The sequence below is a fragment of the Kwoniella mangroviensis genome, assembly GCF_000507465.2.
Source record: "Kwoniella mangroviensis CBS 8507 chromosome 1 map unlocalized Ctg02, whole genome shotgun sequence".
NCBI lineage: Eukaryota > Fungi > Basidiomycota > Tremellomycetes > Tremellales > Cryptococcaceae > Kwoniella > Kwoniella mangrovensis.
Genome location: NW_027062534.1, coordinates 3,699,557 through 3,725,571, shown reverse-complemented (window position 1 = coordinate 3,725,571; position 26,015 = coordinate 3,699,557). Strand labels below are relative to the sequence as shown.

At 45.2% G+C, this 26,015-nt stretch overlaps 10 protein-coding genes across 10 annotated transcripts; 4 read left to right on the top strand and 6 right to left on the bottom strand.

Annotated features, from left to right (window-relative positions):
• Positions 1-238: 238 nt before the first annotated feature.
• I203_106521 (uncharacterized protein) lies at positions 239-2,241 on the bottom strand (the record flags this gene model as incomplete). The annotated part of the gene is made up of 8 exons (XM_019150237.1): positions 239-367; positions 465-630; positions 721-963; positions 1,043-1,278; positions 1,373-1,579; positions 1,681-1,792; positions 1,853-2,034; positions 2,104-2,241. 8 exons carry the CDS (start codon positions 2,239-2,241, stop codon positions 239-241), a joined length of 1,413 nt encoding a protein of 470 aa, XP_019000565.1.
• Positions 2,242-2,742: 501 nt separating this feature from the next.
• On the bottom strand, positions 2,743-6,094 carry I203_106520 (uncharacterized protein; the record flags this gene model as incomplete). The annotated part of the gene is made up of 13 exons (XM_065517987.1): positions 2,743-2,789; positions 2,855-2,969; positions 3,063-3,369; positions 3,433-3,606; positions 3,686-3,778; positions 3,843-4,003; positions 4,075-4,158; positions 4,222-4,246; positions 4,316-4,443; positions 4,508-4,633; positions 4,703-5,248; positions 5,306-5,728; positions 5,801-6,094. The coding sequence occupies 13 exons, from the start codon at positions 6,092-6,094 to the stop codon at positions 2,743-2,745; spliced, it is 2,523 nt and encodes an 840-aa protein (XP_065373291.1).
• A 1,076-nt stretch (positions 6,095-7,170) lies between these two features.
• Positions 7,171-8,455, top strand: I203_106519 (uncharacterized protein; the record flags this gene model as incomplete). Its single annotated transcript, XM_019150239.1, has 5 exons — positions 7,171-7,332; positions 7,400-7,472; positions 7,614-7,889; positions 7,962-8,332; positions 8,405-8,455. 5 exons carry the CDS (start codon positions 7,171-7,173, stop codon positions 8,453-8,455), a joined length of 933 nt encoding a protein of 310 aa, XP_019000567.1.
• Positions 8,456-8,770: 315 nt separating this feature from the next.
• Positions 8,771-13,873, bottom strand: I203_106518 (uncharacterized protein; the record flags this gene model as incomplete). Its single annotated transcript, XM_019150240.1, has 7 exons — positions 8,771-9,080; positions 9,144-9,720; positions 9,783-10,022; positions 10,084-10,238; positions 10,311-10,650; positions 10,715-12,232; positions 12,289-13,873. 7 exons carry the CDS (start codon positions 13,871-13,873, stop codon positions 8,771-8,773), a joined length of 4,725 nt encoding a protein of 1,574 aa, XP_019000568.1.
• A 346-nt stretch (positions 13,874-14,219) lies between these two features.
• I203_106517 (uncharacterized protein) lies at positions 14,220-16,620 on the top strand (the record flags this gene model as incomplete). Its single annotated transcript, XM_019150241.1, has 8 exons — positions 14,220-14,238; positions 14,299-14,409; positions 14,478-14,560; positions 14,625-14,976; positions 15,041-15,691; positions 15,755-15,882; positions 15,945-16,169; positions 16,246-16,620. 8 exons carry the CDS (start codon positions 14,220-14,222, stop codon positions 16,618-16,620), a joined length of 1,944 nt encoding a protein of 647 aa, XP_019000569.1.
• A 432-nt stretch (positions 16,621-17,052) lies between these two features.
• I203_106516 (uncharacterized protein) lies at positions 17,053-19,062 on the top strand (the record flags this gene model as incomplete). Its single annotated transcript, XM_019150242.1, has 12 exons — positions 17,053-17,103; positions 17,179-17,200; positions 17,265-17,475; positions 17,544-17,753; positions 17,841-17,909; positions 17,976-18,027; positions 18,084-18,141; positions 18,208-18,256; positions 18,346-18,456; positions 18,552-18,645; positions 18,704-18,714; positions 18,795-19,062. The coding sequence occupies 12 exons, from the start codon at positions 17,053-17,055 to the stop codon at positions 19,060-19,062; spliced, it is 1,206 nt and encodes a 401-aa protein (XP_019000570.1).
• Positions 19,063-19,353: 291 nt separating this feature from the next.
• On the bottom strand, positions 19,354-21,503 carry I203_106515 (gamma-glutamyltransferase; the record flags this gene model as incomplete). Its single annotated transcript, XM_019150243.1, has 7 exons — positions 19,354-19,790; positions 19,885-20,096; positions 20,166-20,320; positions 20,393-20,571; positions 20,638-20,899; positions 20,977-21,174; positions 21,270-21,503. The coding sequence occupies 7 exons, from the start codon at positions 21,501-21,503 to the stop codon at positions 19,354-19,356; spliced, it is 1,677 nt and encodes a 558-aa protein (XP_019000571.1).
• Positions 21,504-21,838: 335 nt separating this feature from the next.
• Positions 21,839-22,351, bottom strand: I203_106514 (uncharacterized protein; the record flags this gene model as incomplete). The annotated part of the gene is made up of 1 exon (XM_019150244.1): positions 21,839-22,351. The coding sequence occupies one exon, from the start codon at positions 22,349-22,351 to the stop codon at positions 21,839-21,841; it is 513 nt and encodes a 170-aa protein (XP_019000572.1).
• Positions 22,352-22,495: 144 nt separating this feature from the next.
• Positions 22,496-23,104, bottom strand: I203_106513 (uncharacterized protein; the record flags this gene model as incomplete). Its single annotated transcript, XM_019150245.1, has 2 exons — positions 22,496-22,882; positions 22,934-23,104. 2 exons carry the CDS (start codon positions 23,102-23,104, stop codon positions 22,496-22,498), a joined length of 558 nt encoding a protein of 185 aa, XP_019000573.1.
• A 2,132-nt stretch (positions 23,105-25,236) lies between these two features.
• On the top strand, positions 25,237-25,901 carry I203_106512 (uncharacterized protein; the record flags this gene model as incomplete). Its single annotated transcript, XM_019150246.1, has 4 exons — positions 25,237-25,416; positions 25,497-25,555; positions 25,648-25,655; positions 25,798-25,901. The coding sequence occupies 4 exons, from the start codon at positions 25,237-25,239 to the stop codon at positions 25,899-25,901; spliced, it is 351 nt and encodes a 116-aa protein (XP_019000574.1).
• Between the last annotated feature and the right edge of the window lie 114 nt (positions 25,902-26,015).

The window sequence follows — 26,015 nt, the reverse complement described above, 5'->3', positions numbered from 1 at the left end:
CCCATCCATTTTAGGAGTAAAACATCATAGTCATAAACGCACAACTCAGCATTTATCGCTTCATTGTTTCGTTTGGAGAGGAGGCATGTCAGACAATTGCATATGCATTTCATTACATATAGTACATTATCGATGATGATACATACTAGTACAATCTAGGTTTCGAAAACGATGAGATATGATTATAACGATGATGAGTCATTGCATGAGCCGAGATATAACATTGATGTCGATGTGATTACTGCCCGACAATTTGTATCTTCCTAGGTTCCACCGTTGATATACTTGGGAACCCACCCAATCCATCTGGAGCAGGTTTCATCACAAGTTGTCGTTGAGAATAGGACAATATCCCTCTAATTAAACCCTACACGACAACAGGTGATTGTGAGCTTCGTTCATCATCCCAATATTGGCTCTGAACGACCAGATTGGACGTTTGAAATTAGAAGGGTATCACTTACATGATCTATCAAGCTGGATAATACACAGATTACATCTTCCAATTCCACCTGACCATCTTCGATCTCACCTGAACCTAGGAAAGTCCTGTAAACAGAAGATACAAATATCCATGTTGGACATTTGTTCTTTGGTGCAGTTGGATCTAAAGAATAATACATCTTCAAGCTGCCCCATTCAACTCGATCATCAGCTTTTTCCAGTACATCGACTAGCAGAAAGAGAAGGTTCATTTGAAATGGCTCAAGTTGAACTTACGTATTCCTGAACAAATTTCTCCAGACCAAGATCTCCCCTCTTTCATACAATATCAACCAAATTGATCTTCTCCTATACCATTCTCTATCTTCGTCCATGGTTTTAGACCATAATGGTATATTACCAGTCTTATACGCATGTATGAGAGGCAGGAATTTAAGAAGGTCGTATTCTTGTAGAGTTTGTGGGTGAGGTAATTGTCCAACTAGGATATTAACAGCTATTAAACGTATCAAGATGGCCCTACATATGTTCACATGATGATCTGATCAGTTTGAGTCCTTAGCAACAAGCCAATGGTACAAAGCTAACCCCAACTTACCTGCGCTGTTTCCATCCATTTTGATCTTTCGGTACGATACTCCAAGCTTTATCCAACCAGTATTTCGACTGTCTGAAATCTAGTAATATCAATCGTATCTTGCCCCTCCAATAATAGCTTTGACATATGGTCGTAGATGCAACGATCTCGTCTCGAGAAGCGAATCGTTTCTGTTCGTGTGGAGTGAGAGATTCGAGAGTGCGCGATAATTCGGCAGATTGGGAATGTAGTTTCCGCTGCAATCGAAGCAGAGAGTATGGTTAGCGGATTGAAGAATATTTCTGAAATAAAAAAGAAAATAAAGCTATTTGGCTGGTCTTGAGCACTGACCTCCGCGTATATCCTGAACAGAATATTCCCCAATTCCCATACGATATCACCAACCATATGCTGCTGTGTACAGTTGAAATTCCAGTCCGATTCAGTCATACTGGTATTTGATATCTGCATACATCGCTCGATGACTTGCCGCGTTGCATCTCTAATGGATCGTGAGGATTTAGGATGTCGAAGTGGTAAAGTCGAAAGAGCCGCAGCCTGATAAAACTCAAGTCAGCTTCAGCGCTTATGAACTCAGCAACGGATTTAGAGGTGATAGAGGTGATAGAGGTGATAAATAATATGATGGCGACACATACATTGTTGGACACCTTTACCAGCGTCCTAGCCAAGTTGATGATTAGGGGGTTCATAAATGCGTGGATATGTGTCCCATCGTCGTTGGTCATTCCATATAGCTTATTCGCTTCGCTATGATCATCATATTATAATCAGCTGCTACGCCAAGAGTTTGGGTCTCAATAAGCTGACCTATACACTGATTGTAGTCGACTGAAATCCCCGTAGGCAGCTTCATTCTCTGATACAATCTGTTCACCTCTCACATTCTTCAATACAGCAGAAAGGAAAGATGCGAGATTATCTTCTATATCATTCCCTACGAAGCCCAGCTGCTGAGTTACACTTTGTTGGCTGATGGACGATTCTGATACCTGTATAGTGTACAGTATCAGCTAAATTCCACATGTGGAAGTCTCGGCCTGAGCGAACAGCTAACGTACAGTTGATAAAGCCTGTCTTAGAGGACCAAAGAAAGGATGTTCGCTGGACAACGGTAAAGAGGTGACTAGGTTATCGGAAGAGGAGGTCAAGAAACACTGCGAGATGTGAGTGACGAATGTGCCTATGAGGGCTGACATTCTGGCGAAGATGATGAGCCAATTAAAAGAGAAAGGTGAAGAAGGAGGAGGATGAGGGCAAACAATAAAGATTGCAGCAGGGGAAGGTTGCTCGCGTAAATTCAGGCTGAGAGAGAAAGTGATGACATCATGATATTCCAACGGGGACTCGCAGAAGGAGATCTGTGAGATTATCTCAATTTCGCGATACCAAAGACAAACAAACTGTCCAAGAGAAATCCTGCCATCTTTATGACATGGTACGATAATGGAGCGTACAATATACAAAGTAAAATATACCATCATTCATGTCTTTACACTTCTTGGGTCATCCCTTCCTCTCTATGCCATTTGTCCGTTGTCGTTTCATGCCCACTCGTCCATCATCCTCCCGTTTCCAGTTGTACTTGAGACCAAAGGTATGACGGACCGGTCTTGAACCGAGAGCGAGAGAGAATGACCTCAGCGAGGGATACAAGGAAGAGAGGGAAGGGACACAGGCGACAAAGGTGCAATCGTCAATCAATCCGCGAATTGACTTTCGATGCTGCTCATGATATTCAGGAAGTCTATATACCATCAAACAGATATCAGATCAGTCAATGCCATACAAGTCTCCCATCTGTCGACTCACCAAGTAGATAAGCTGCTATTCCTTGTACGTTCGGATCCGCCTGTTCTTGAGATGGCATAGCGTCAAGAAGCGTAACAGCAACTACTCTAATTTTCGTAACCAACGATGGCCCCAGCTATGTGTATGAAGATATCGCAGAATTGCCATCTAGTCAGTGTCCGCTCTCAATGTAATATGAGCTGCGAGGATGAGACGATACGAAACGTACAGCTTGGATCGGTATACCATGCACGGCCTTGAACAAATCTTGGTACACAGTATGTCTCCAATCTACATTCTCTCCCAAGTCTGCAGCCACCAACTCAGCAGCGTTCCTACTGGGAGTTCCCACCTGTCCACTCCTGTTCAATAGATCTTCTCTATGGAGAATAAGTCGAAGTCTGGTCATAGCTAGAGTGACGTGTATGTTGGCTTTCAGAACTAGATAACCATCCTTGGCTGTTTCTGATGACATTGGATCGGAGAAGAACAAGTCGAGTTCATCTCGGATAGCTTCTTCCCATCCTGGTGCAGGTCTACATCAAATCATCCTTTGTCAGTAAACCTTCGTCGTCACACGATGAATAAGTCATACTCACAGGACATCACCAGAACCGACTTCAAGCTGGAAAGGTCTAGGTAACTTATCGGCAATGACTTTGATACGTTGCTGGAGCTGTCTGACTTGTCTGAGGGCCGACAACAGCTCTTCGGGATCGTTTGGGGGTCGTCGACGAATATCCCTTTCGTGTACCAAAATGTCACCCAAGATGCTAAAGAAGATGAACGAACGTCTTTCAGATTTAGCCTATCAATCATTACATTGCAGATAATCGAGAAGAGCCGGCTTACGTGACGATTCTAGTCAAAATGTTGAAACCACTTATCAAAGGTACAGGTATCGAGTTGGGTAAGTAGCCATGCTTCGTGATTGACTTGTCATCCCTACCGTTTCCAGCACCTCTCAGTATGAAACCCAAACCTTAACGTCACGGATATATCGGCTTACAACTCTGTTGGGAAATTGGTCGCTTCAGGACCTAAGAATTCATCTGGACGAAGTAAGACGGGTTTGGCCCTTGCCACAGCTTCGAACTTGTCGGCATTGTATATCAAGAACCATGCTCGACGTCGTCTTTCAGCTTCTATAGGATCTAAGCCGTAATACGCCTGTAACGAAAGTGTCAGACACCATACCACTATACTGCCTGAATTTTTTCAGAAAGGAGAATCGAACTTACATCTTCTCTATGCAATCCTAAACTGATCGCTAGGTATTGCGCTTCACCAAAAGCAGCTGCTTCCAATCCGACATTACCATGTTTCTAATCGAGGATAACGAGGTCAGCACTTGTCGATCATGGAGATGAAGATTTTGAAAGGCTCACGTTGTGTATGATGAATACCATATATCTACGAATAAACCAAACAGATTTGTCGGTCAGTCACATGTTAGTGTCCACTTACTCCTATGCAACTCACTTTATACAGATAAGGTCCAGATTAGGATTATCCATCTCCCTCCTCGTGACGGCATAACAAGCTTTCATACATTTATCCGACAATTTCCTGACGCTTTCCGCTGACATTCCGAAATATGATTTGGGTACCTGAAAAAGACGCAGTTGTTAGCCCAACGGGTCTCAAGAGATCGTTGATGTGATAGTCACTCACATGAATGAGGGTAGTCGCTATCATACCCATGATCAGAGCGAAGAACATCGGTCTACGTTCTTCCTCATGTGTCACTAGATCAGCCATGAATGAGGGTCGATGAATCACTGGTATGATACAATGTATCTACCCAGAAAAAAACGAAATCAGATTAAATACCTTTAGTTCTCCAATGTCAATTTTCAAAGCACTCACGTGATCGAACCATAATTTTATTGTATTCATAGCCATCTCTCTAGGTAAGACAGAATCTATAGATGTAGAAGGTGGTGCGGAAGCCTCTGAAAGCGCCACAGAGGGTGATACCTCATTATTGGGTGAAGTTGAATTTATGGCTGAAATCGAATTTGCAAAATCATGAGAAGCCACAGAAGGTAAGGAAGCAGCCTGGTCATGCTGATGCAGCTGGTGTGGAGGTATTGTACCGTTACTCTGAGCCGAATTTGAGAATGAGAAGGCATGAGGTGGAGCTGAAGAAGGTTGTATTGAATGCGGAGGATGTGGAGCATGATTACTGAAATCAGGAGGAGAAGGGTAGTAAGGTCTAGGCGAGTCGTTTGCAGGTCTGATAAGGGGGTTGGAATCCTGATGGTATAGCTGAGGCATTTGCATAAAAGGAGGCGGTACAGCTGATGCGGTTGATGCTGATCCTGATGCTGATGCTGGTTCAGGTGGACCATGAAATGGAGGTTGGTGATATGATGGTCGTTGTGGTAAAGCAGGAGCAACGGGTTGTGGTGGCTTATGAGAGTGATTCTCGATCAGCATAGAGAGGAATTACATGGGTATATAACTCACCATTGTGTGCGGTGGCTGCCTAGCTTCGTCGGTCCTATACCCATTGGTGACTGATGGTGGGAAAGCCCCTTCCTTCTTGAAACTATCCCGTCTGTGATCTCCAGCAAAACTGATCCTTCTCATATCATCCGTAAAGCTTTCTCTTCTCGGTCCAACATCCAAGCTTTCTTTTCGCATCCCATCATTGAAGCTATCCCTTCTTGGTCCGTTATTGAAACTATCTCTTCTTTCCGGTTCTTCTTCATCCGAGCTACTTGATCCACCACCAGTACCCGGCCTTACCTGCCCTGATAAAACATCCCCTCCTAGTGACTTTCTCCTCGCTCGCTGCTCTTCTGCTAATCGCTCTACGACCCGATTCTTGCGACCCCGTCGTTTTCGTTGATACAGGTACGAGCAGTCCAGTCCCCATTCCCGACAGTGCTAAGGTTATTCCATATGGTATCAGCGATACGTCTTGATCATGTCCTGATCGAAATTTAATATACTACTCACCTCGCATTGTACAGTGGCTATCGCCTCCAACCCTAGCTCAATGACTGTAGGTCTTCCAGCGCATTTCAACTTCCTAGTTCTGCAGGCATCACAGCTAGGCGGTTGTCTCTTGTTCAGAGCTTCCACTATACTAGTCACACTCGCTGGACCATCCCCTTCACCAGCTGATACCGCAAGCTGTGAAGGTCCAGCTATGTGTTTACTGACCATGAAAACATGTTGTGGAGGTCCTGAAGAGGTAGATGTCGAAGGCCGACGATGGTTGGTAGGTGACAAAGAAGGCACTCTAGGCATGATACCAGTACGAGCAGCTCTAGGTCTTGGACCTGAGGTATCGGTAGAGCAAGTGGTGATTTGTTGTTATCTCGGTCGATTGATGGAGTATTGATGTCGTTCAAACCAACTATCCACTTGCACCACAAATATGGTAGACAACAGCTGTAAGGTCCGGTGGGTATGAGCTTGGGAAAGAGAAGTTTTCGGCTTTACTAGAACTTTCAGAATATGGTGCTAGCGTCAATGTTATGCGGAATGGTCGTATAGGTATGACGGGTGTCTCATCGAGTGAAACGACGAGCAGCAGATTATGGTTAATTCTACTCACACTATTGCAATTCCCCAGTTTTAGGGATGAGATGGATACTGGGCGACCAGGTCATATGACATCGGCGTTGCTGTCCGTCCCATTTGGAAAGAAGCTCTTCAAACATTCCCCCTCGACACATCTGCTGGAGACGGCACATGACTCTGGGGTCATCTGGGCCCCTTGCAACTAACATTGCGGCTATTCCCAAACATTAGGTGTGACACCCAAGCCTTTAGTGAGCTCAATGACGTACCGTATGCATCTTTATACCGGGAATCGGCCGATCATACTCCGAGTCTCCAAAGAAGGTCGTCTCGCCTTGCCACATCCTCCTCATCTATAAATAGTGACCGCTGTAAATAGGCAATGCGAGTCCAGATCCTTCGTAAGATCCGATCTAAGCTTATAGTATCATTGTTGGTGACTCACATGGTCTTCTTCGGACTATCATTCATCTCAATACCCAGCCGATAGCATGAGTATTGAGATTGGATAAACGGATAAACTCTATCAACCTCCACTTTTCGCATCCTTTGATGTCCCGATCCGCAATCCGTTATTTCCGGTTTGGTTGGTCGGATCGTTTGCTCGTTATCTGTCGCCATACCGGAGGTAATCGTCGACGTCAGCGAAGGGCTTGATTGACTAGCGATGCGGCATCTAGAAATAGTATATATAAATAGTACTGATCAATTATGCCCCATTCTCATGATTCTTAATTGGATTATCTCATTCAAATCGATCTCTGAAAACCTTGTAGAGCAAGACATACACACTTATAGATATGACTCGAACAATCAAATTGGCAGATGGAAAATCGATTCCAGCCCTTCAATGGGGTAATGGATCAGGTGGACTTAATGGTAAACACGATCCAGCTTTGGAATATGGTATCACAGCTTTGAGATCTGGTGTAAAAGCTATCGATACTGCTGAGCTGTACAAGGTGTGTTCATCATCCTCTGTGTCTCCTTGCAAAGGACGTGACTGACCTCGAGTCATGTAACGCATAGACCGAAGTAGCCACGGGAGAAGCGATCAAGCAAGTTGGAGCTAAGAAGGCGGATATCTGGGTGACTACCAAGAGTCAGTTTAGCTATCTGACCTTTCTACCTGACAGAGAAGATGGAAGCTAATCATAATGTCTGGATTTGGATGAACACAGTCTCCAAAAATGAGTCCGGTGAGTTTTCTTACTGGTGATCGCTCGATGTACAAAATCTATAGCTCATCTTGATTGCTGCTCAGCCGTGCCTGCTACCGCTGAGGCTATAAAGGCTAATGTCCAAGATCGACTCGAGAAATTAGGATTCAAGCCTGATTTACTCCTCATCCACAACCCCTTCGTCGTCGAGGGACTCAAGATTGCTCAATTCTGGACTGCGCTCGAGGATCTCGTCTTGGACGGTACTCTCGAAGGTGTAAGTTTGGGTGTCAGTAATTTCAGACCTCAAGATCTCGAGGCGGTATTGGGCGTAGCGAGAATCAAGCCTGTTGTCAACCGTGAGTCATAGTGACATTAATGTATTTCGATGAATCAACCTGAGCTGATATGTTTCGGTGATACTACTATAGAACTCGAATACCACCCATACGTTCTTACTCATCTCCAGCCAGTACTCGATATCCAAGCTAAACACGGTATCGTCACTGAGGCTTTCGGTCCCTTAACCCCAGTCTTGAGACATCCTACTGGTGGACCCATCAAGCCAATCTTGGAGAGAATCGCCGAGAGGTTATCCAAAGAAACAGGAAAGAAAGTCGATACTGCCGCTGTATTGTTATTGTGGACTGTCGGTAAAGGTGTAGTGGCAGTTACTACCTCGTCCAAAGAGAGCAATATCAAAAAGATCGTTCAGGTCGATAATGAATTGCCCGATTTGACTAAAGAAGAGATTGACGAGATTGAATCTGCAGGAAGGAAAGTCCATTTCAGATACTACGCTGTGAGTTAGACATGTACATTTCACACAATCAGTGAAATGGACTTTTGACTGATTGTCTGATGTGGGATATAGGAACATATGACAGAGGATTTCCCTGCTCCTAACCTTCCTGAGGATCTTTAGTGAAATCTAGAATAGATTACTAGCGGACGACTAAGGACTGTCAATGGGTAGCCGTTTGGCTGGTGAATAAGTGATCAGTACGCAGTAACAAGTAACGAGGAGACATATTCAGACAATGCCGTATGAAGTGTTAATACCTGTCATTGAGCAAATGTGCATTATCCGCATTGTATATGGGATAGTATATAAAAATATGTTACAACAAATAACCCTAGCTCAGACTCCATATATTCCTGAGAGTCAAAACGAAATCGAAAATGATAAATATGGTATTGGAGTATGTATGATGCAAGGCACCTTCATTTTAAGGAACTACTAAATCCGTCTTCTCAAAGCAGCTTTCAACAGTTCCTCTGCCTTTTTTCTCTCTCCATCTTCAATTTGTATACCATCTAACCTCCTTAACTTGGGACAAGTCGACATGACCAAACCACGGTAGACCAATCGTTTGGAGTACCATTCATCAGGGAGGTTCTTACGGAACCTCGCATCGTAAGATTGCCATGTATATGCTGGAGCGCCTACGAGACCTTTCGAAGAAGATGGGTCAAGGGCTGTCTGGGGTGTGGAAGAGGATGAAGGAAGAAGTAATGGGAAATAATAAGATAACGTTGATGGATTCATTCTACGAGAACCCAATTCATATTTAGTGAATTTCCTGGAAGTCGATGTGAACAGTCGCGCTTACCTAAAATCAACTTCTTCTAAACTATCTAACCCTTTCAACCCTTCCAATATCCCCTTATTGTTTGATTCTTCGCTCCCCAATCGACCACCTACCAACGTCAACTTCCTCAAACCTCTCAATCCTTTTACACCATCAAGATTGTTCAGGTAATTATAATTCATATTCAGAACTTTCAAATTCGGTAGTAATTTTGAGAAATTCGGCCATTCTGTCATTTGACAAGCTGCAATTTCAAGATAGACCAGAGCGTACAGTGGTGAAGAGGGCGAAGGGAAGAAATCGTCAGATAGGGAATTAACAGATAGGTATAATCTCTTGATATTTTCCAAATCTTTGTAAACCAATTTCAATGGTATAGTTGATCGTTGATTTCTCAGTGACAGGTTCTCCAATCTTCCATTCGAAGAGGAAGAAGACGATCTTGATAGATGAGTCAACTTGTTTCCATCTGCGTAGAGAGTTCGGATCTTTGGGAAAAGTGACAAGTCGAAATGATCGATGTTGTTCTCGCTGAATCGGAGTACTCGTACACTCGTCATAGGTCGAGAAGGCTCGAGATGTTCGAGCTGGTTACCATCTATTTGCAAAGGACATTTTCAGCTATTGACGCCTGAAAGATATGATCTAGAAACAACTGACCTAAGTTGATAGAAGCTGCCGATGATAACTTGTGCAGATCTCTAACATTCCTTATTTTATTGTTCGCAAGATTGATGGTCTCCATCTTGCTCCATTTAGCATTGCTTAAATCCAAATTTTCGACTTCGTTGTTCGCGCATGAGAGTTTGATCAGACAATCCAGATCCATGATACCCGATAAGTCAGTTATGGCGTTATTGTCAACTTTGAGCTCGCGAAGATGTCTGAGACACTCAAGCTCTGTAAAATGCAGTGATCAGTCTCTGTTCTTCCCTCTGAATTCATGTCCATGGCAACTCACGAGCAACACTATCAAGTTGATTTCTCGATATATCCAAATACTGAAGATTTCTTAGGTGGTTCACCGAAGTCAAGCTAGTAAGCTTATTGCCAGCAACGTGGAGATTCCTGACTGTCGAAGGTATACCACTAAGGTACGAGATGGCATTATCATCCCTTTTCGTTTCAAAAACAAAGTATTAGCTATATTGTTCATCTCATACTGGTACTCGATCAGCATAAACTTACAAATTAGCCTCGTCAAGAGCAGGTAAAAATTCTTTCAATCTTGCCACACTGTCCGCTCCTTTCCCTTTGAGGTTTATACTCTTCAATTCCTCCCAATGAGCTTCGAAAGGATGGACATCCGTAATCAGTTCTACCAATTTGTCATGCGCTACACCGAACGAACATTCAGTTAGGAATGTTGCGTCTCCTGGAATCCTAGGCGTATGAGCTCTAAAGGATCTTCCACGGAATGAGCGGATAGGGACAGTCGATTCTGAATCCGATGAATGGGCCGAAGAACCCCTTGAAGCTGGTCTCTCAACGGCTCGAGAGGGTTTCGAGGGAGTTTCATCTTCGAGACCTGTTAACAAATCGATGATCAGTATATCATGAATACATTCGGCGATGCGATGAGCGAAACTCACTCATTTCTTCCATATCCTCCAAGAGATTCTGGATTCTCTTCGTTCTAGCACTAGGTAAGAAGCTCTTACTGTTCTCTCCAGTGTTATGACTACTCGAATCCTCATTGAAAAGATCATTCTCTTCCGTTGTAGTCCATCGAGCAGCGGTAGTTCTGATCTCAACTTCTAATCCAACGATCTTGCCAGTCTTCTTGCCGTCGGAGAAACTGACCGATCGCTTGCCGCTACTTTCAGGCGTAGCTCCTCTCGTACCAGCAGGGGTGACCTCGTCCGACCATCCCGTGCGTTTCTTGAATACTCCAGCTGGGGTGGGCGCATTTCGCAGTGCCGATCGAATAGGTTTAGGAGCGTAAGCCGATGGAGTGGGAGTCATGATTGCCGGTGCAGTAGATGCATGATGTATCATCGGGCGATGAGGAGATACCGGCTCAACTAATTTTGGTGAAGGCGCTGATGGTCGGATTGGTGGTACTTCAGTAGGATCTTCTGCTTCTACTTCTTCTTCCGATTCGGACATCATCTCTGATTCTTCGTCATCTACAATTCTAGTCCTCTCTGCTTCATGTAGTATCACATCACCATTATCCGAGGTAGATGTCGAGCTGACGCTGAATACCGATATCTCCGCTTGATGTACCGTATGAACATTCCCATTGGTATTGTTCCGTTGAGTATCATCAGGCAGACTCTCCATCCCGGCAAAGACATCGACAGATTCCTCACTCCCTCCCAATCGACTCTCTCCAGCTTCGTCTACCGGTCCTAGCTCCTCTCGTACCCACCTCATACCGGCTCTGTCAAATCTCATCTTACCAATCCTATCAGGGACTACGCCTTGAACATCGTCCGGTCGGATCATCCTCATTCCATGAGCTGGTCCGGAAGAGACAGCTTTAGGTCCACGATGTTTGACGAACGAAGTTGAGGTGGTAGTGGAAGTGGCGTGAGTGGAGGATGACATGTAACGATTCAGATCATCAGCGTTGAACGGTGCTTGAGCAGGTTGGGATGGCCCACCAAGATTAGGATTACTTGATGTAGAGGCCCGACTCGTCGGCCGTCGTTCCTCCAATTGCTGACGGTGTTTCGGTAGACTATTTCGAAGAGGTTGAGGTTGTTCATCACTGCTGCCAGAATCCTCTTCGGCAACTCGCTTAATCTCTTCAGAAGCACTGAGTCGTCTAAGTATTCTACGGGGACTAGGTCCAGTTCGAGGCTTAGCATTAGAGCGAGATCGAGCATAATCTTCAGCTCCTTCCTCCCACATTCGATTCTCATCTGATTCAGATAATATTCGTCGACCTCCAATAGCAACTGGACTATTTTCCACACCAGAAGCGGAATCAGACACTTTTCGAGATTTGATTCGAGCCATGATATCTTCTGCTGCTCTGAGGTAGCCAGAAGACGTGGTGGAAGGATTAGATCGATGAGTGGGTTTGTCGGTAGGTTGACGGGGAGAAGCTCGGTCGAGAGGAGGAGTAGGAGGTAATGCGGCGTAATCAGTAATTGGTCCATCTGTGATCGGTTTCCGTCAGCGATAGATCTCACTCCCAGATGGACTGCGAACTTACCCATTTCAAACGCATGACGATCACTCGCGGTGTCCTGACTTTTACTCGCACTGGTGGTAGTCTCATCGGCCGTATCTCTTCCTCTTATTCTCTCCATCATCGCTCTTCCTTGAGCACCCCAGTCTCTCAGACCAGAATATCGTTTTGGTGGGGAGGCAGGGGAAAGTCTCAGTCTCTTTGATGATCTAGCATCAGACGAAAGGCTAGAACCCGATGGTGTTGACCTTGAGCCCGAGGCAGAAGGGGAAGCTGAATACTCGACACTGGGAGACCAATCTCTCGAAGCTTGTCTACTTTGAGCGGCAGGTGGTGAAGGTGAGGGTTCGATCGCAATGCTATCCACTAGAGCAGATAAGTGTTCTCGAGTATATGTATCGTAGGTACTCCTGAATAATCGCAAACCAGGATTCGACGATTGTTGAGATACTCCCCGAGAGAGAGGCTGTACCTGCTCTAAAGCTGGACGAGATTTTGGTTTCATATTCAGCGTTGAATGAGATGGCCCTTCCTCCCCGTTGTTGTGTTTTTCAGGATCAAATATCGACCGTTCTGAATGACCTTGTTCTGATGAGATTTTACCAGATGGATGTCGAGGTGCGTTGAAAGTGAATGGATAATCTCCCGATCCACGTCGGTTGAAAGGTGATAAGTCCGTTTCTACTTCTCCAGACTTCAACGTTATCTCCCCAAGACGGCTCTTCATCGTTCCATCTTGACCTTGAGGAGCAGTGTAGAATTCACCTTCTCCAGGTGAAACGGAATCGTCCTCATCTCCTCTGAGAAGGGTGTCATCTCTGATGAGTGAGTCTGCTTCTTCGTGAACAATATTTTGTTCGATGATATGAGATCGACCCAGGGATCCGTCTGTGGACGAGGTGGTAGTGAATGAATCATTGGAAGAGGGAGTGACGGATTTACTGAGCCTTGAGGGATTCGCAGGTGCGTAAGGATGGGAGGATCGTCGGGCATGATCGGGTGCAGCGGGTGTCGGAGTAGAGATAGCTGCGGATAATTCGGCTATCGGTTCGAGGATGGAAGGGAGGGATTGTTGCTCTTGGTTTGTGGGATTGGTAGGCGGTGAGGGTGGATCAAACATCCTCTCTAAAGGTAAAGCACCAAATATATCTTTACTGCCTTTGGGGCCCATTGGATTTCTAGCTAGATGTTGACCTCTGTTATCTTCTACTCCTTCTTTGACTACGAAAGTTCCAGCTGCAGCTTCTGTCCCGACCGCTTCTTGTCCTGCACCAGAGGATGATCTGGATGAGGGAGGTGACAGCAAACCACTTTCGTTGTGCGATATCGATCTTGATCTCGGTATATGACCCTGTCCATTATCGACATGACCAGACACTATTCTACCGGGTTGTGATCCAGAGCTGGCACTTCTAGAAGGGGGTAATGGCCTTGCTGAGGCTTGACCCAACATTCTGAGAGAGCCTCTCTTCGCTCGGATCGAATCCATGTTGATCGTTGGGCCAGGGATAGGAGGTAATTCCACGGGCATCATTGGTGGTGAAGGTGAGCTTTCTGGCCATTCTTCTGCCAGCTCATCTGTATGCCACCCTGGATTAGGGAACGGCATGTTGATGTTTTTTATTGTCTGGTGGAAGGTATGGAGGGAGAAGAAGGAAGCGATGAGATGTTGAGGATCTGGTAATGTTTTTGTTTTGGTTGTTTGGCAAAGATAGTCGCGGTCAGGTTGAAAGGAATGTAAACATCACACCGTATAAGAGTAACCCACTTTAACTCCCCATGTATGTCCGATTTTACCCAAAGTGGCAAATTCCCTTCTCATCGCATCGAGAGTGAAGTGGAGGCCTTCAGATTTCAAGATTTTGTTTCTGAAGAATGCAAATGTATTTCACGGTGGTCACCTAAACTGTCGTCGTGCTTGTATACAACACTTCTTACAATAAAGACCAAACACCATGCCTAGAATAAGGAAGCGTGAGTATGGGATCTCGGAAGATGGCTCACAGTGATGGTGCTGATCGACTTGTCCCACAGAGACGTCTAATCGTAAAACGACCCGAGACAGGGCAAAGATCCACAAGAAGTCTGTTGACAACAAGAGGAAAACAAAGAAGGCAGCCAAGAAGGATCAGACATGGAAGTCTAGTGAGTATCCCTCGAATCCATGATGGCTGTTCATAAACTCGATACTGATGATATCTCCTTGACTGCAGAAAAGAAGCAAGATCCGGGAATTCCCAACAGTTTTCCATTCAAAGATCAAATCCTTGCCGAACTAGCTGAAGAGCGACGAAAGGTCAGCTGAGGAAGTCACTTCATCAGCTTGAGCTGTTTAGCTGATGATATCAATCCACTGATAGGCCGAAGAAGAGAAGATTGCTCGAAGGGAAGCTGCTAAAGCCGCCAAGCTTGCACCACCACAAGAAGAAGCTGAGGCTGATACACCTGGAATTATCTCGCTTTCTGGAGCCGTGCTCTCTCGTACTGCCCCGTTATCAGCTATCGCTGAACCATCAACATCCAGCTTGGTTGCTGCAGATGTCCCTGATCTGATTGACACTGCTCTCACTACCCTTACGGATGTGATTGACCGAGCGGACGTTATCTGTGAAGTTGTAGATGCAAGAGATATATTGGGTGGCAGAAGTGGTCATGTTGAAGGTTTGGTGAAAGAGGCTGAGGGAAGAGTGGTTCTTCTTGTTAACAAGATAGGTGAGCTAACAAGTTCCCGAAAATCACTTCAGACGAACTTTGTTTGACTAATATCATTTCCCAGACCTCGTGCCAAAGGAAGCTCTCGAATCATGGTTAGCCAAACTCGACATTCCTGCTTTCCTATTCAAATCCTCTTTACCTTCTCCACCAACCTCTTCAGCTTCTTCATCTAAGACTCCATCGTCTTCTTCTCTGTCTCTACACTCCGTATTAGGTAAAGACGAATTCTTCAAAGCTATCAAGCAATGGTCGTCTGAGAAACAATCAAAATCAAATTCGAAATCGAAATCAAAGTCAGGTTCGAAGTCCAAATTCAAAGAACCTGTTGAACCGTTGGTCATTGCCTTTATGGGTCTACCATCTGTTGGAAAAACCTCAATCTTGAATTCGTTGCTCTCGCCCAAACAACCCAAACATGCTGTCGCCCCTTACATCCCAACTGCAACTTCCGCTAAGATACCTGAACCTAAGACCAAGGTCCCCGTCGAAGTGGAGATCGAAGTTGATGGTGAGAAGATCAGGGTGATCGATACTCCAGGATGGGAATATGCTGAAGATGATGATTCCGAGGATGAAGATGAGGACGACGAAGATGAAGAGGAAGAGGAAGTGAACCCGGAGAAGTGGGATGCATTGGAAGCTAGGTTAGCAGGTGACCTTCTACGAAGAAATTTGGGTAGGGTAGATAAAGTCAAGGATGTGTTCCCACTAGGTAAGTTCCCATCTACGTATAGCTCACATGACAGCAACTAACTGACCAGCTATCTCATTGTAGTCAATTACATCATAAAACGATCAAATCACCAAGATCTCATGTTGGCTTACAACGTACCTTTCTTCGAGGCCGGGGACGTAGAGGCTTTCTTGACTGGAGTTGCTCGTGCTCAAGGACGGATCAAGAAGGTGAGTTGAGCGTCAAAGCACGAGATGACAACCAGCTCAAATGACCTTGTTTCGCGCGATAGCACGGTACACCAGATCTTGAAGCTGCCGCCAGGGTGATACTTCGAGATTGGGCATTCAACACTTTCCCATACTACACTACCGCTCCTAAATCATTGTCAGCCACGAAAATTGAATACGACATGTCATCCGTGTTGGAGAAGTGTAAGTCCAAGAGGGACTTGAAGAAGGAGAATCGAAAAGGTCTGGTCAGGTTCAAGGGGCCTGAGGAAGTTGATAAACATGATGTGAGTTATATGCATTCTAAGCTTCGATTCTCTTCTGTCCTTAGTCATACAACGCTGATGCGATTATTCTGGACAGATTATCTTGGACGATGATTACACCGCTATGGCTGGTCCTTCTGATGATGAGGAAGACGAAGAAGACGATGAGGATGGGGACGAGGACGAAGAAGAAGGGGATGAAGGATTACTGATAGGATCTGACGAAGGTGAAGAGCTAGAACTGGAAGATGGCCCTGAACCATCATCAGGATCTGATCCCGAGGAAGATGATGAGGATGAAGAAGAGGAGGAGGAGGAGGAGGAGGAGGAAAGTGAACCTGAGCCTGAGCCTGTAGCTGCCAAGAAAAGAAAGAGGGCATCTTTGCCTGCTCCTTCAAAGAAGGTCAAGAGGGTATCTTTCGCCAAAGAGGAGAAACCGCTGAAAGGGATCTTGAAGCGAAAGAGGATTTAGATTGTTTCTCAGATTGAGACATGAGTGCATCTTACATCTACTCATCTCGGTCTTGATGTGGTAGAGGTAGAAGGTCTGCTGTTTTGTACATTTCCTATGCATTTGATGATTATACCCCTAGATCAATTCGGTGGTACGCTATAAAACGCTAAAACAGGCAGCAGCCAGCCGATGGTTAACTCTATTCGTGCCTGAATCTTGAGGGTCGATGGATTGCGTTATCCGAAATCGAATAATCGAAACAACAGATGCCAAGATGCACATGTACGGATCGATTACGAGTCTACCCATCTCATATCCCAGACAACCTTAGTCTTCGATTGTTGTTTGTTCTTGTTTCTCTGTCCATCGACCATCGACCACCAGCTCGTGATAGCATACTGTATACCTCATTCCCGACTCAAGTGTCCTTATCAGATAACTTAGTACACAATGTCATCAGCCCAAGATGAGTTTCACGTTATAATGGTCGGTGCCGGATATGTAAGCCTCTCTTACCCTATATATTTTCCTTGACAATGACCTGAGAGCTCACGAATCGTGTATTATGGGTCGTAGGCAATGTTCGGTACACCAGAAGGTAGAGTAAACTTCACATCTTCAATTGAAAAGTGGAAGTGAGCTGACAGAATAGTCGATGATAGGACCATGGAACATTGCCAAACGAGCAGAGCAAAAACTCGGTTCTCGACTTGTCGTCGATGCTGTCATTGAAGTTGTACCCACCCGAGCTGAAGAGGCATTGAAAATCAAAAGAGATGGACCTCATAAGGAATCTTACAAGAATACAGTGATTTTACCGAGTGTAGCAGAATTCAAGAAGCTGGTGGATGAGGGGAAAGCCAAGGAGCCTAGGTGCGTGATCAAACTGTTTTAGCGGGAACATACAGTCCCAACATAGTCTTACATCTTCATACACATAGAGCCATTTTCGTCGCTACTCCACCTACCGTTCGAGGATCGACTCAACCAGGAAAAGACCTTGAGATCCAATTGAACAAGGCTTTCCCCAGCATCGCTATCTTCTTTGAGAAACCAGTAGCTACCGGTCAACCATGGGAAGAGAGCGTAGGAGAAGCTTTGAAGGTCTCTGAGTATTTGAAGAAGAACCACAAGGCCCCTATTTCCATCGGGTGAGGTTATATCTATTCAGATCATCTGATTGATAAGACGGTGGTCTACGGTGGTCTTGACTGATGCCCTCTTGTCCGTCCGTCCAGGTACGTATTGAGATACCTCAAGATCGTTCAACAGGTCAAGAAGATTATTGAGGAGAATAATCTCAACGTGTGAGTCTCACACCTCATGTCTGGCACACACGGAATGATATAGCTGATTCGTGTGTCCCCACTTAGGATGGCAACCAATGCTAGATTCGTAGTAGCTTACGAATTGGCTATCAAAACTGTAAGTATCGTGTGTACTAAAGCAACCACAGAAATCGAGCTGATGGGATTACTCAGGAATGGTGGAACAAAGACATCATGCTTGGACCCATCATCGAGCAAGCCACCCATATCTGTGAGTGGTTTTATGGAGTCACCTATACGACTTAGATCATGGTCACTGAACCATGAACCTATTTAGGTGATCTCGTACGATTCTTGGGTGGAGAAATCAACTTCGATACAATCTCGTCAGTGCATATCCCTCAAAAACCATCCGATCTCCAAAAATCCCCATACAGATCCAACATCGGAAATGCTGATTCTCAATTAATCTCAGCGCTCATGCTTTAGAGGCAGATGATAAACCAGGTCAATTGTCCAAGAAGAACTTTGACGAATCTGTCATTCCTGATGATCTTAGAATCCCAAGGGCTACCACCGCGAGCTGGTAAGTTCACCCTCCATCGGCCCTCCGTCTTCCAAATCGGGCAATGCACGATAATCTATGCAAGTGTATCAACTGACAGATATTGGCTCCATCAGGAGATACGAATCTGGAGCTGTGGGGATCTTCCTTCACTCTACTGCTTTGCACGGAACAGATTACGAGGTGCAATTGGAAGTATTTGCGGATGGTGTGAGTCAGCTTGCCTTAAATGCCGAGAGAAAGCTGACGATGTCTATGGTGTGATCAGTACGCCTTCATGTACGTGCATCGTCGTGTCTCATGTCCATCCCAGATCTTCGCATAATCACCGAAGCTAATGCCCTTTTTTTCCAACCTAGCTTACAAAACATCTTCGGTACCTCTAAAGCACCCGAATTGCACATCCGACGACCTGGTTCTGACGAATTTGAGAAGATTGTCACACCCGGTGACGATGCCTACCAAACTGAGATGAATCATTTCATCGATGCTATCGAAGGTGGTGAAACCCCAGAGATCTTCTCGAGCTACGAAGATGCCGCTAAGACTTACGAGATGACTTGGGTGATCAGGAACTCGGCGGAGGAGTGGAGTAAGAAGGTCAAGGAGGGAAAAGTAAAGAAATAGGTGAGACCTAGTACCAGGAAACTTCAAGGGATCGAAGAAAGAGATCTATCAAATAGAGGGAGGAACTGCGCATAAATGGATGTCATTAAAAGGTCTATAAGGCCATACTTAGAATACAAAAGTCGTCATCGAAAGTTGCATAGATTTGTTCATGCATATGAGTGCCAATACCTAAATCTGATTCTAGAATGGGTATACTGTTATACTTGGTTTTAATCTATTTGTTCTACTGAGTTGTCTATTTGATTTGAGATAGCTGAACAAAACCCGTTGCAATCTTGAACCTGTATTTCATGGAGCGATGAAAACACTACCACCCGAATCATTCCTCCTAGGTTCGGCTCCCACCTCCCATCTTTCTTTCTGTCCGTCGTACATTCTCATAACCACAGGTGTAGTCCTATTTTTCTTGACCCACTTGATCTTATGTCCTTTCATTTCCAATCCTTTAGCTTGTTCTTCGCTAAACCCATCAACTGTGATACCTTGATGAGTAGAAGACTGTTCTAATTCGGAGACATTCGGTAATAGCTGGTTATGCAGCCTGTTGGCTCTCAGTGCCTCCTTCGCTGATAAACCGTAATCCAATATACCCCTTGCGACCTGAACGTTCCCCGAGATGATTGTTGATCCACCTGCTGCACCTCCTGAGGCATGTGGCTGGTTGGTGGTAGTACGGGTGATGATATAGGGACAACTTGAACTTAGGGGTCTCTTACCGCCTAAGACTATGTACGAAATCGCATTACATGACAAGGCAAAATCAAATCAGCGATCAACCAAAAGGCCATCTGTTATTGGTGTTATAGCAAGTATACTCACCGAAATTAGCCACTTGAGGTTCATAACCCCACTGATTCGGTCGACCTTCCACTGAGAAATCATCCATAGAATCGTTCAACACGAATCCATAACCAGGTACGATGACGTGAGAACCCCAAGCTAATCCAACAGTCGTTGTGATCGACACGACCAAACCTTCAGAATCGGCGACAGTGATATTGGAAGTTCCATGATCATTCACAATTTCGACTCTAGGTTGTATACCAAAGCATAAGCTTTCTTACTCCCTACTACTGAAGCGCTAGCGTGTAAAAATTTACTTGGGTGGCTTATAGTAGTTCGGCTCATGGGTCTTTCCAGTGATCAGCTTTGCTTTTTCTTCTATAGCACATGGTGTGAGCCAGGATGACTGTTTTTCAACCAAACCAGGAACGTAATTGGGATCTCCTAACGCAGTCCGCTGGCCATATGCGAGCTGATCATAATCGTCTCAGTATTTATATCGATACTGGGGCATGATGCAGCATAATATTACGAGCACACTCACCCTCAAAGATTCGGTCAGTACATGTAGATCTTTCACACTACCATTACCTTCAGGTTCGAAATGGCTCAACATCCCCAAAGCAGATAGGAAGATCGCACCTGAGGCTGGAGCGGGCGTTGCGTATATGGTATAATCTCTGTAAGGTATCGATAATGGCTGATTCCACTCTACTTTGTATTCTACATTTCGTCGTCAGCTTCCATCAGAACACGATTGCAACAAGAACACGGGAGTAGATCACTGACCCTTCAGATCCTGTAAGGTCATCAATCCTCCTCGTTCCTGTACGACCTTCACTAAAGCCTCGGCCACCTCACCCTCATAGAATGCTTTGGATCCCTCTTTGGCTATCTGCTTCAAGGTATTGGCATATTCTGGTCTTTTCCATGTTGAGCCTACAGGTATAGCTTGACCATCGACAAATAAGGAGGAATAACATGGATCGTGCTCCATCCATGAGCCTGGGAGATTTGATGATCCAGGTGGATTACATTCGGCAGTGATGAACTATTTTGCAAGAACACGGTAAGGCAAAAGAAACTGTCTATCCGGTTCGGAAAGAGTGGAGGAGACTTTTCACTCACTTCGTGCAAATCCTGTTTCACCTCGAAACCATCTTCTGCCAGCCTAATCGACGGTTCCAACAACTTTTCCCAAGGTAACTTTCCATATTTCCCATGTAACTCTTCCAACCCTTTGAGTTCCCCTGGTACAGCGACTGCTGCACCTCCTATGGACGAAGATACTTTCGGGTTCTTGTAGAACTCATTATTTGCAGCTGCCTGCGTGACGCACCAAAAGTCAGCGCCAGTTCGATTTCATGTGAGACTTGGGTGCAGACGTCCGGTCAAGTGACAGCGGAGGTGGGCGTACTCACAGGAGCAGTATGTCTGAAGTTCAAACTTTTGATCTCACCATCGCCAGTTCTCAAAATAGCGAATCCACCTCCTCCAATATCAGAATGATATGGACATAGAGTATTGACTGCTATGATAGTAGCTATTATAGCATCTACTGCGTTACCTCCCTGCGATAAGATGGTGGTACCGATCTCGGATGCTCGAGTATCTTCACATGTGACGGCGCCGGACAGGATTGAATTTCTGGACATGTTGATCGATGATTAGACTTTCAGCTAGGTTATGCAGGATACATTGCGAGATTCTCAAATTGTACCAAGTGTGATTTATGAGGTATTGCGATATGTCGGACAAGTGTCCGACAGCTGTTATCGGATCTGACCGTATCGGGATGCATAACCGACGAGATGTCATGAGTGATACAGGCACAATTTCAGAAATATAAAGTTACAACAGTACGAGTGTATATACAGGTAAGACGAAATCGAATGGAAACAAGTACACAAGTGGCAGTATCCAAGAGCAACTATCAAAGCTGCGAATGCTATCAAAGCAATGAAGAAAATCTACCAAAGCGCAGTCCTTATCAATCTTCCGCCTTCTCGCCTTCTTCCAATTCACCTCGTTCCAGTTCACCGTCTCCTATTTCACCTTCTCCTATTTCACCTTCTTCCAATCCCCGTTGATGCTCCCGCTCCATATGAGCGTAGGCCCTCTCGGAGACTGAGATGAATATCAATTCTTCCTCGTCGGAGGCATAGGCGAGATGGGTCGTAGCGTCGGATCGATCGGAGACAATGGAAGCCGCATGAGGAGCTCGAGGTGTAGCTGGTCGACTGAGGCCTCGAATAGTCTCCGCGTCTGAGCCTGGATCTTCTTCCCGGTCTTCTACCTCTTCTCGTGAGATGCTGGCTCGCCACCTTGCAATAGCAAGTCTGCATTCGACATCGCCCGGCGTGGCGTACTTGGGGCCTACCCTCATGGAGGTCGCAACAGAAGAAGGAGAAGGGTGATAATCCAAGATTGTATCCAGCCGGAATGGGAGATACCTTGCCTTGAGAGGTGGAGGAGGGTCATATTGATTTGCATCCACGCTCATACCGCTAATGTATGTTTGTATACTGATCTCGGTGTCCTCAGGGGACCACGCTCGCTGATGTCTTCGTTGATCCTCCTCCTCGAAAGCTGTCTTGAGCACCACTTCCGTATATTCTTGATCAACTTGATCCACATCTACCCTGATTTATGACATCGATTTGACCTCTACATCTCCTGCTTTGGTCAATCCCGTTCCTTCTTCCATTCGGAACATCCAAGAGCTCAACATAGCTTGTGTCTGCCTCCAAATCTTGACGGTCTCTCTATTTAAAGAGCATATTTCCTCGAAATGTTCCTTTTCTAAGGGGAATCCTTGTGGCGGTTGTGGCATCTGCATGTCTCTCAAAGCTAAAGCCTGGTACTCTGCGCGTTCCACAAGTCTGCTATAGGTCTCGATAGTTATATGATTCCATTGATCGGTATCTCTCCCAAATTCTCTAGCTGGAGGTATCGAGCCAAGGTATACAAGCATATGATGTTTTATGTGATCCGTAACTCTGGCCAAGCTAGACCACACCATGATTCCCCTTTGCTATGTCCGAAATCAGCAGGAGCTCTCGGCGGCACCAACATTAAAACTCACATTGGCATCTCGAATAAGCTCGACTCTTCGCTTGAGAGTTGGGTAATCGTACTCCCAAGGTTTCTGGAACACGAAGACATAATTCCATAGAGCATTCAGCTGCAGGCCGATGTCTTTGGGGATAGTGAAGGGGGAAAGCCGAGTGGCAACACCGTTATTGAGCCCAGACATGATTAAGTGGCAGAAACTGGTGTAAGGAGATCGTGCCGTCAAGAGTTTGAGATCGCTAGTTGATATATTATGAAGCGGACGTGTGATTGGAGATATGAGATGGAAGTATGGAGAGACCGGATGTGAAGAGAAGAAAGACAAACCGGTAACTGATAGCATCTCTTATATTCATAGAGCCCGGAATGGCAGCAAAAAGAAGGTTGACAAAGAAGGTTGGACATGACGAGCGCACTGTTTTAGCTGACGACTCTCAACTTTTATACTTCTATAGTTTTTGGCAACATAGCCTTGTGAGTCCGCTGCCAAGTGCCAAATTCCTATATTTCCAAAACACCTCAAGTCGCAAACATGGTATGCACCATCTTTTTTGAAAGTCGCATTTTATAACTCCCGTAAGCCACGAACTGCTCTCTGACTGAGGTGTTTATCAGACCCTCGTTAGGAACCGGGAGGTGGGCGTGAAGCCGCATCAAGGGGTCAGTCTGCGATTTCAGCAAACTCGCCAGTATATCTAATAGATCATATAACCACTCCACTTGTATGTTGTACCATAGCTTGTAAAATAGTGTAAATAGAACTCGACTCAACTCAGCATCAGACTATCGACGTCCCCTTGATGCGTACTTCCCAACATCGGGCCCATGATAAGTAAGGGACAGTCCTAGCAGTCTCTGAAACCTGGGATCGCCATAATACAGATCAACAGATCTGCTGTGCGAGTACGTTTTTACTGAATGCCATTAACGGATGGAAAATCTCGCGTGGGATGCATAGGCATGATGACTGCCGTCATCGAGTGTTGTAATACCCCTCGTGTACATTCTTTTTGCAATGCAAACATAGCTGACTCAAGCCGTCAATGTATGTATGTGCCGTTGCTTGTGGATCGATGAGTATGATCTCCCGTGATTGCCTGCATTAGGACGACCTTGAGTATTGGCATCGAAAGAAGGCCACCGCAACAAGTTAAAGTTACCCGTCCACCCCGTGCTGACCTGCTATCATCGAAAAAGATCGAAAAAGAAGGAGGATTGGGAAGTCATGCAAGGATAATCATCTTTGCTCAACATATTGGGTTGCATCTGCGTCAACCTTATTCTGGTCTGGTAAAAGCAGTGACGCATCGCCTCAACGATGCGGAAGTCATCCTTAGCTGTAGCGGTAGAGCAGACTGGATGAGATGTTTTGGAGGATAGCATGTATATTTGTCAAAAAAATCGGAAGTCGTTCTAGAGAGAAAAAGAAGGTTGGCTAACACTGAACAATCAGGGACGGTTCCGCTGACGACGATCAATGCTGTATCTTCTGTCAACAAGGTTCGAAATGACATAGCTTCTCTGCTGGGTGGCAATTCTCAAGGTTCGTGATGTGATGCAGTATGCCGGTGTTCCGGCTAGTGGTAATTTCAAGTCACTATGAAGGATCCGTCCAGGATATCAGTGACATGTGATATAACAGACCGTAAGCCATGGCCCGCTGGGTGATCGAGGTGTCTATTAGATACCTCATTGTGAACGGGAGGTGGCTCTGGGGCCATGCCAAGGGGACAGTCTGCGACACCGGCAAAACTCAGCAATAATAGACTATGTAAACGAATAGCTTGTATGTATCATAGTTGTATATCAATGTATATAAATTTCGACTAAACTCAGCATCAGACTGCCGACATCCCCTTGTCATGTGAGGACCAATATCGGTGCCCATGGCCTAGTAAGAGATGGTCTTAGCAGTCTCTGAAAATTGGGTGTCGCTCACAGTCAGATCAAATGGTCTGCTGAGCGAGAACAGATATTTTGTCAGCATGCCTTTGAAGATTGGCAAAATCTGGTATGCTGGCGAGTATCATCACCTGTGCACATGGATTTAGGTTGTCTCTGCGTCAACCTGATTTACAAGTCTGGTATTCAGTGGCAAAAGGCGATTTAAGGTTGAGCAGACCACGTTACACGCGACAAACAACCAACCCGTATGTTTACCAACCTCGAGTTTTGTTCTACTGTACACAACTTTCCAATTCTCGCATCAGACATCATCCATCGACGGTCAATTCAAGCATAATCATTCATCCGAGAAACCCATCCACAGCCCTCTATCCATAGTCAACTCTCAGCCTGCAGCAAGGCAATACCAAAATGTCCACCGCTGCCCAACAACAACCTTCAACCGCTGCTTTGGTACCTTCTTCATCATCCACCAAGCGATTATCAACTATCAATAAACCCAATTCCTCCAGTCCTGCCAAAGGTGCTAATGCCGCGAACGCAGGTGCGGGAGTGAAAGATGTAGTTAGCCCTGGTGAATTATGTGGATTTGTAAGTTGAGACTGACTTTACTAGGCCATGTGTCCTTGATGAGTCCAAGCTAATGGTTTATGGTTGATTATATCTACTAGGTTGATACGCTGTTGGCTCAGTTGGAATCGAGATTTGACGAAATGAGTGATCAGGTATTGTGAGTTTTTACTGATCCTTCATCCCACTCCTATCTTCGTCTACTAGCGATAGTAGTCCTTGAGCTGAAATATACTCATTTATTACTCTCAGAGCACGAAGTGAGTCTTCTCAATAATTTCCTCCTTGAACAACCAAACTCCATCATCTGTCCACATACCGAAATCTACCATACCATACCCATCGCTCAACTCGGCCTTGATACATGTACGCCCCTTGCTGATTATATCTTTGTGTTTGTAGTGAACGAGATGTCCCACCGAATCGATAATTTGGAAACCGCGATTGAGAATCTCATGCAAGACGATATACATGAGAATGTCATTTCGCCCGTACCTCAGAAATAGCCCAAATCCAATCAAGTGAAGTCTGCAGATGGAATAGAAAGAGACAGTAGATAAGATATGTTGTAATATTTGTGAGTATTCGATTACTCTTCGTTTTATCTCTTTGTGCTTCGA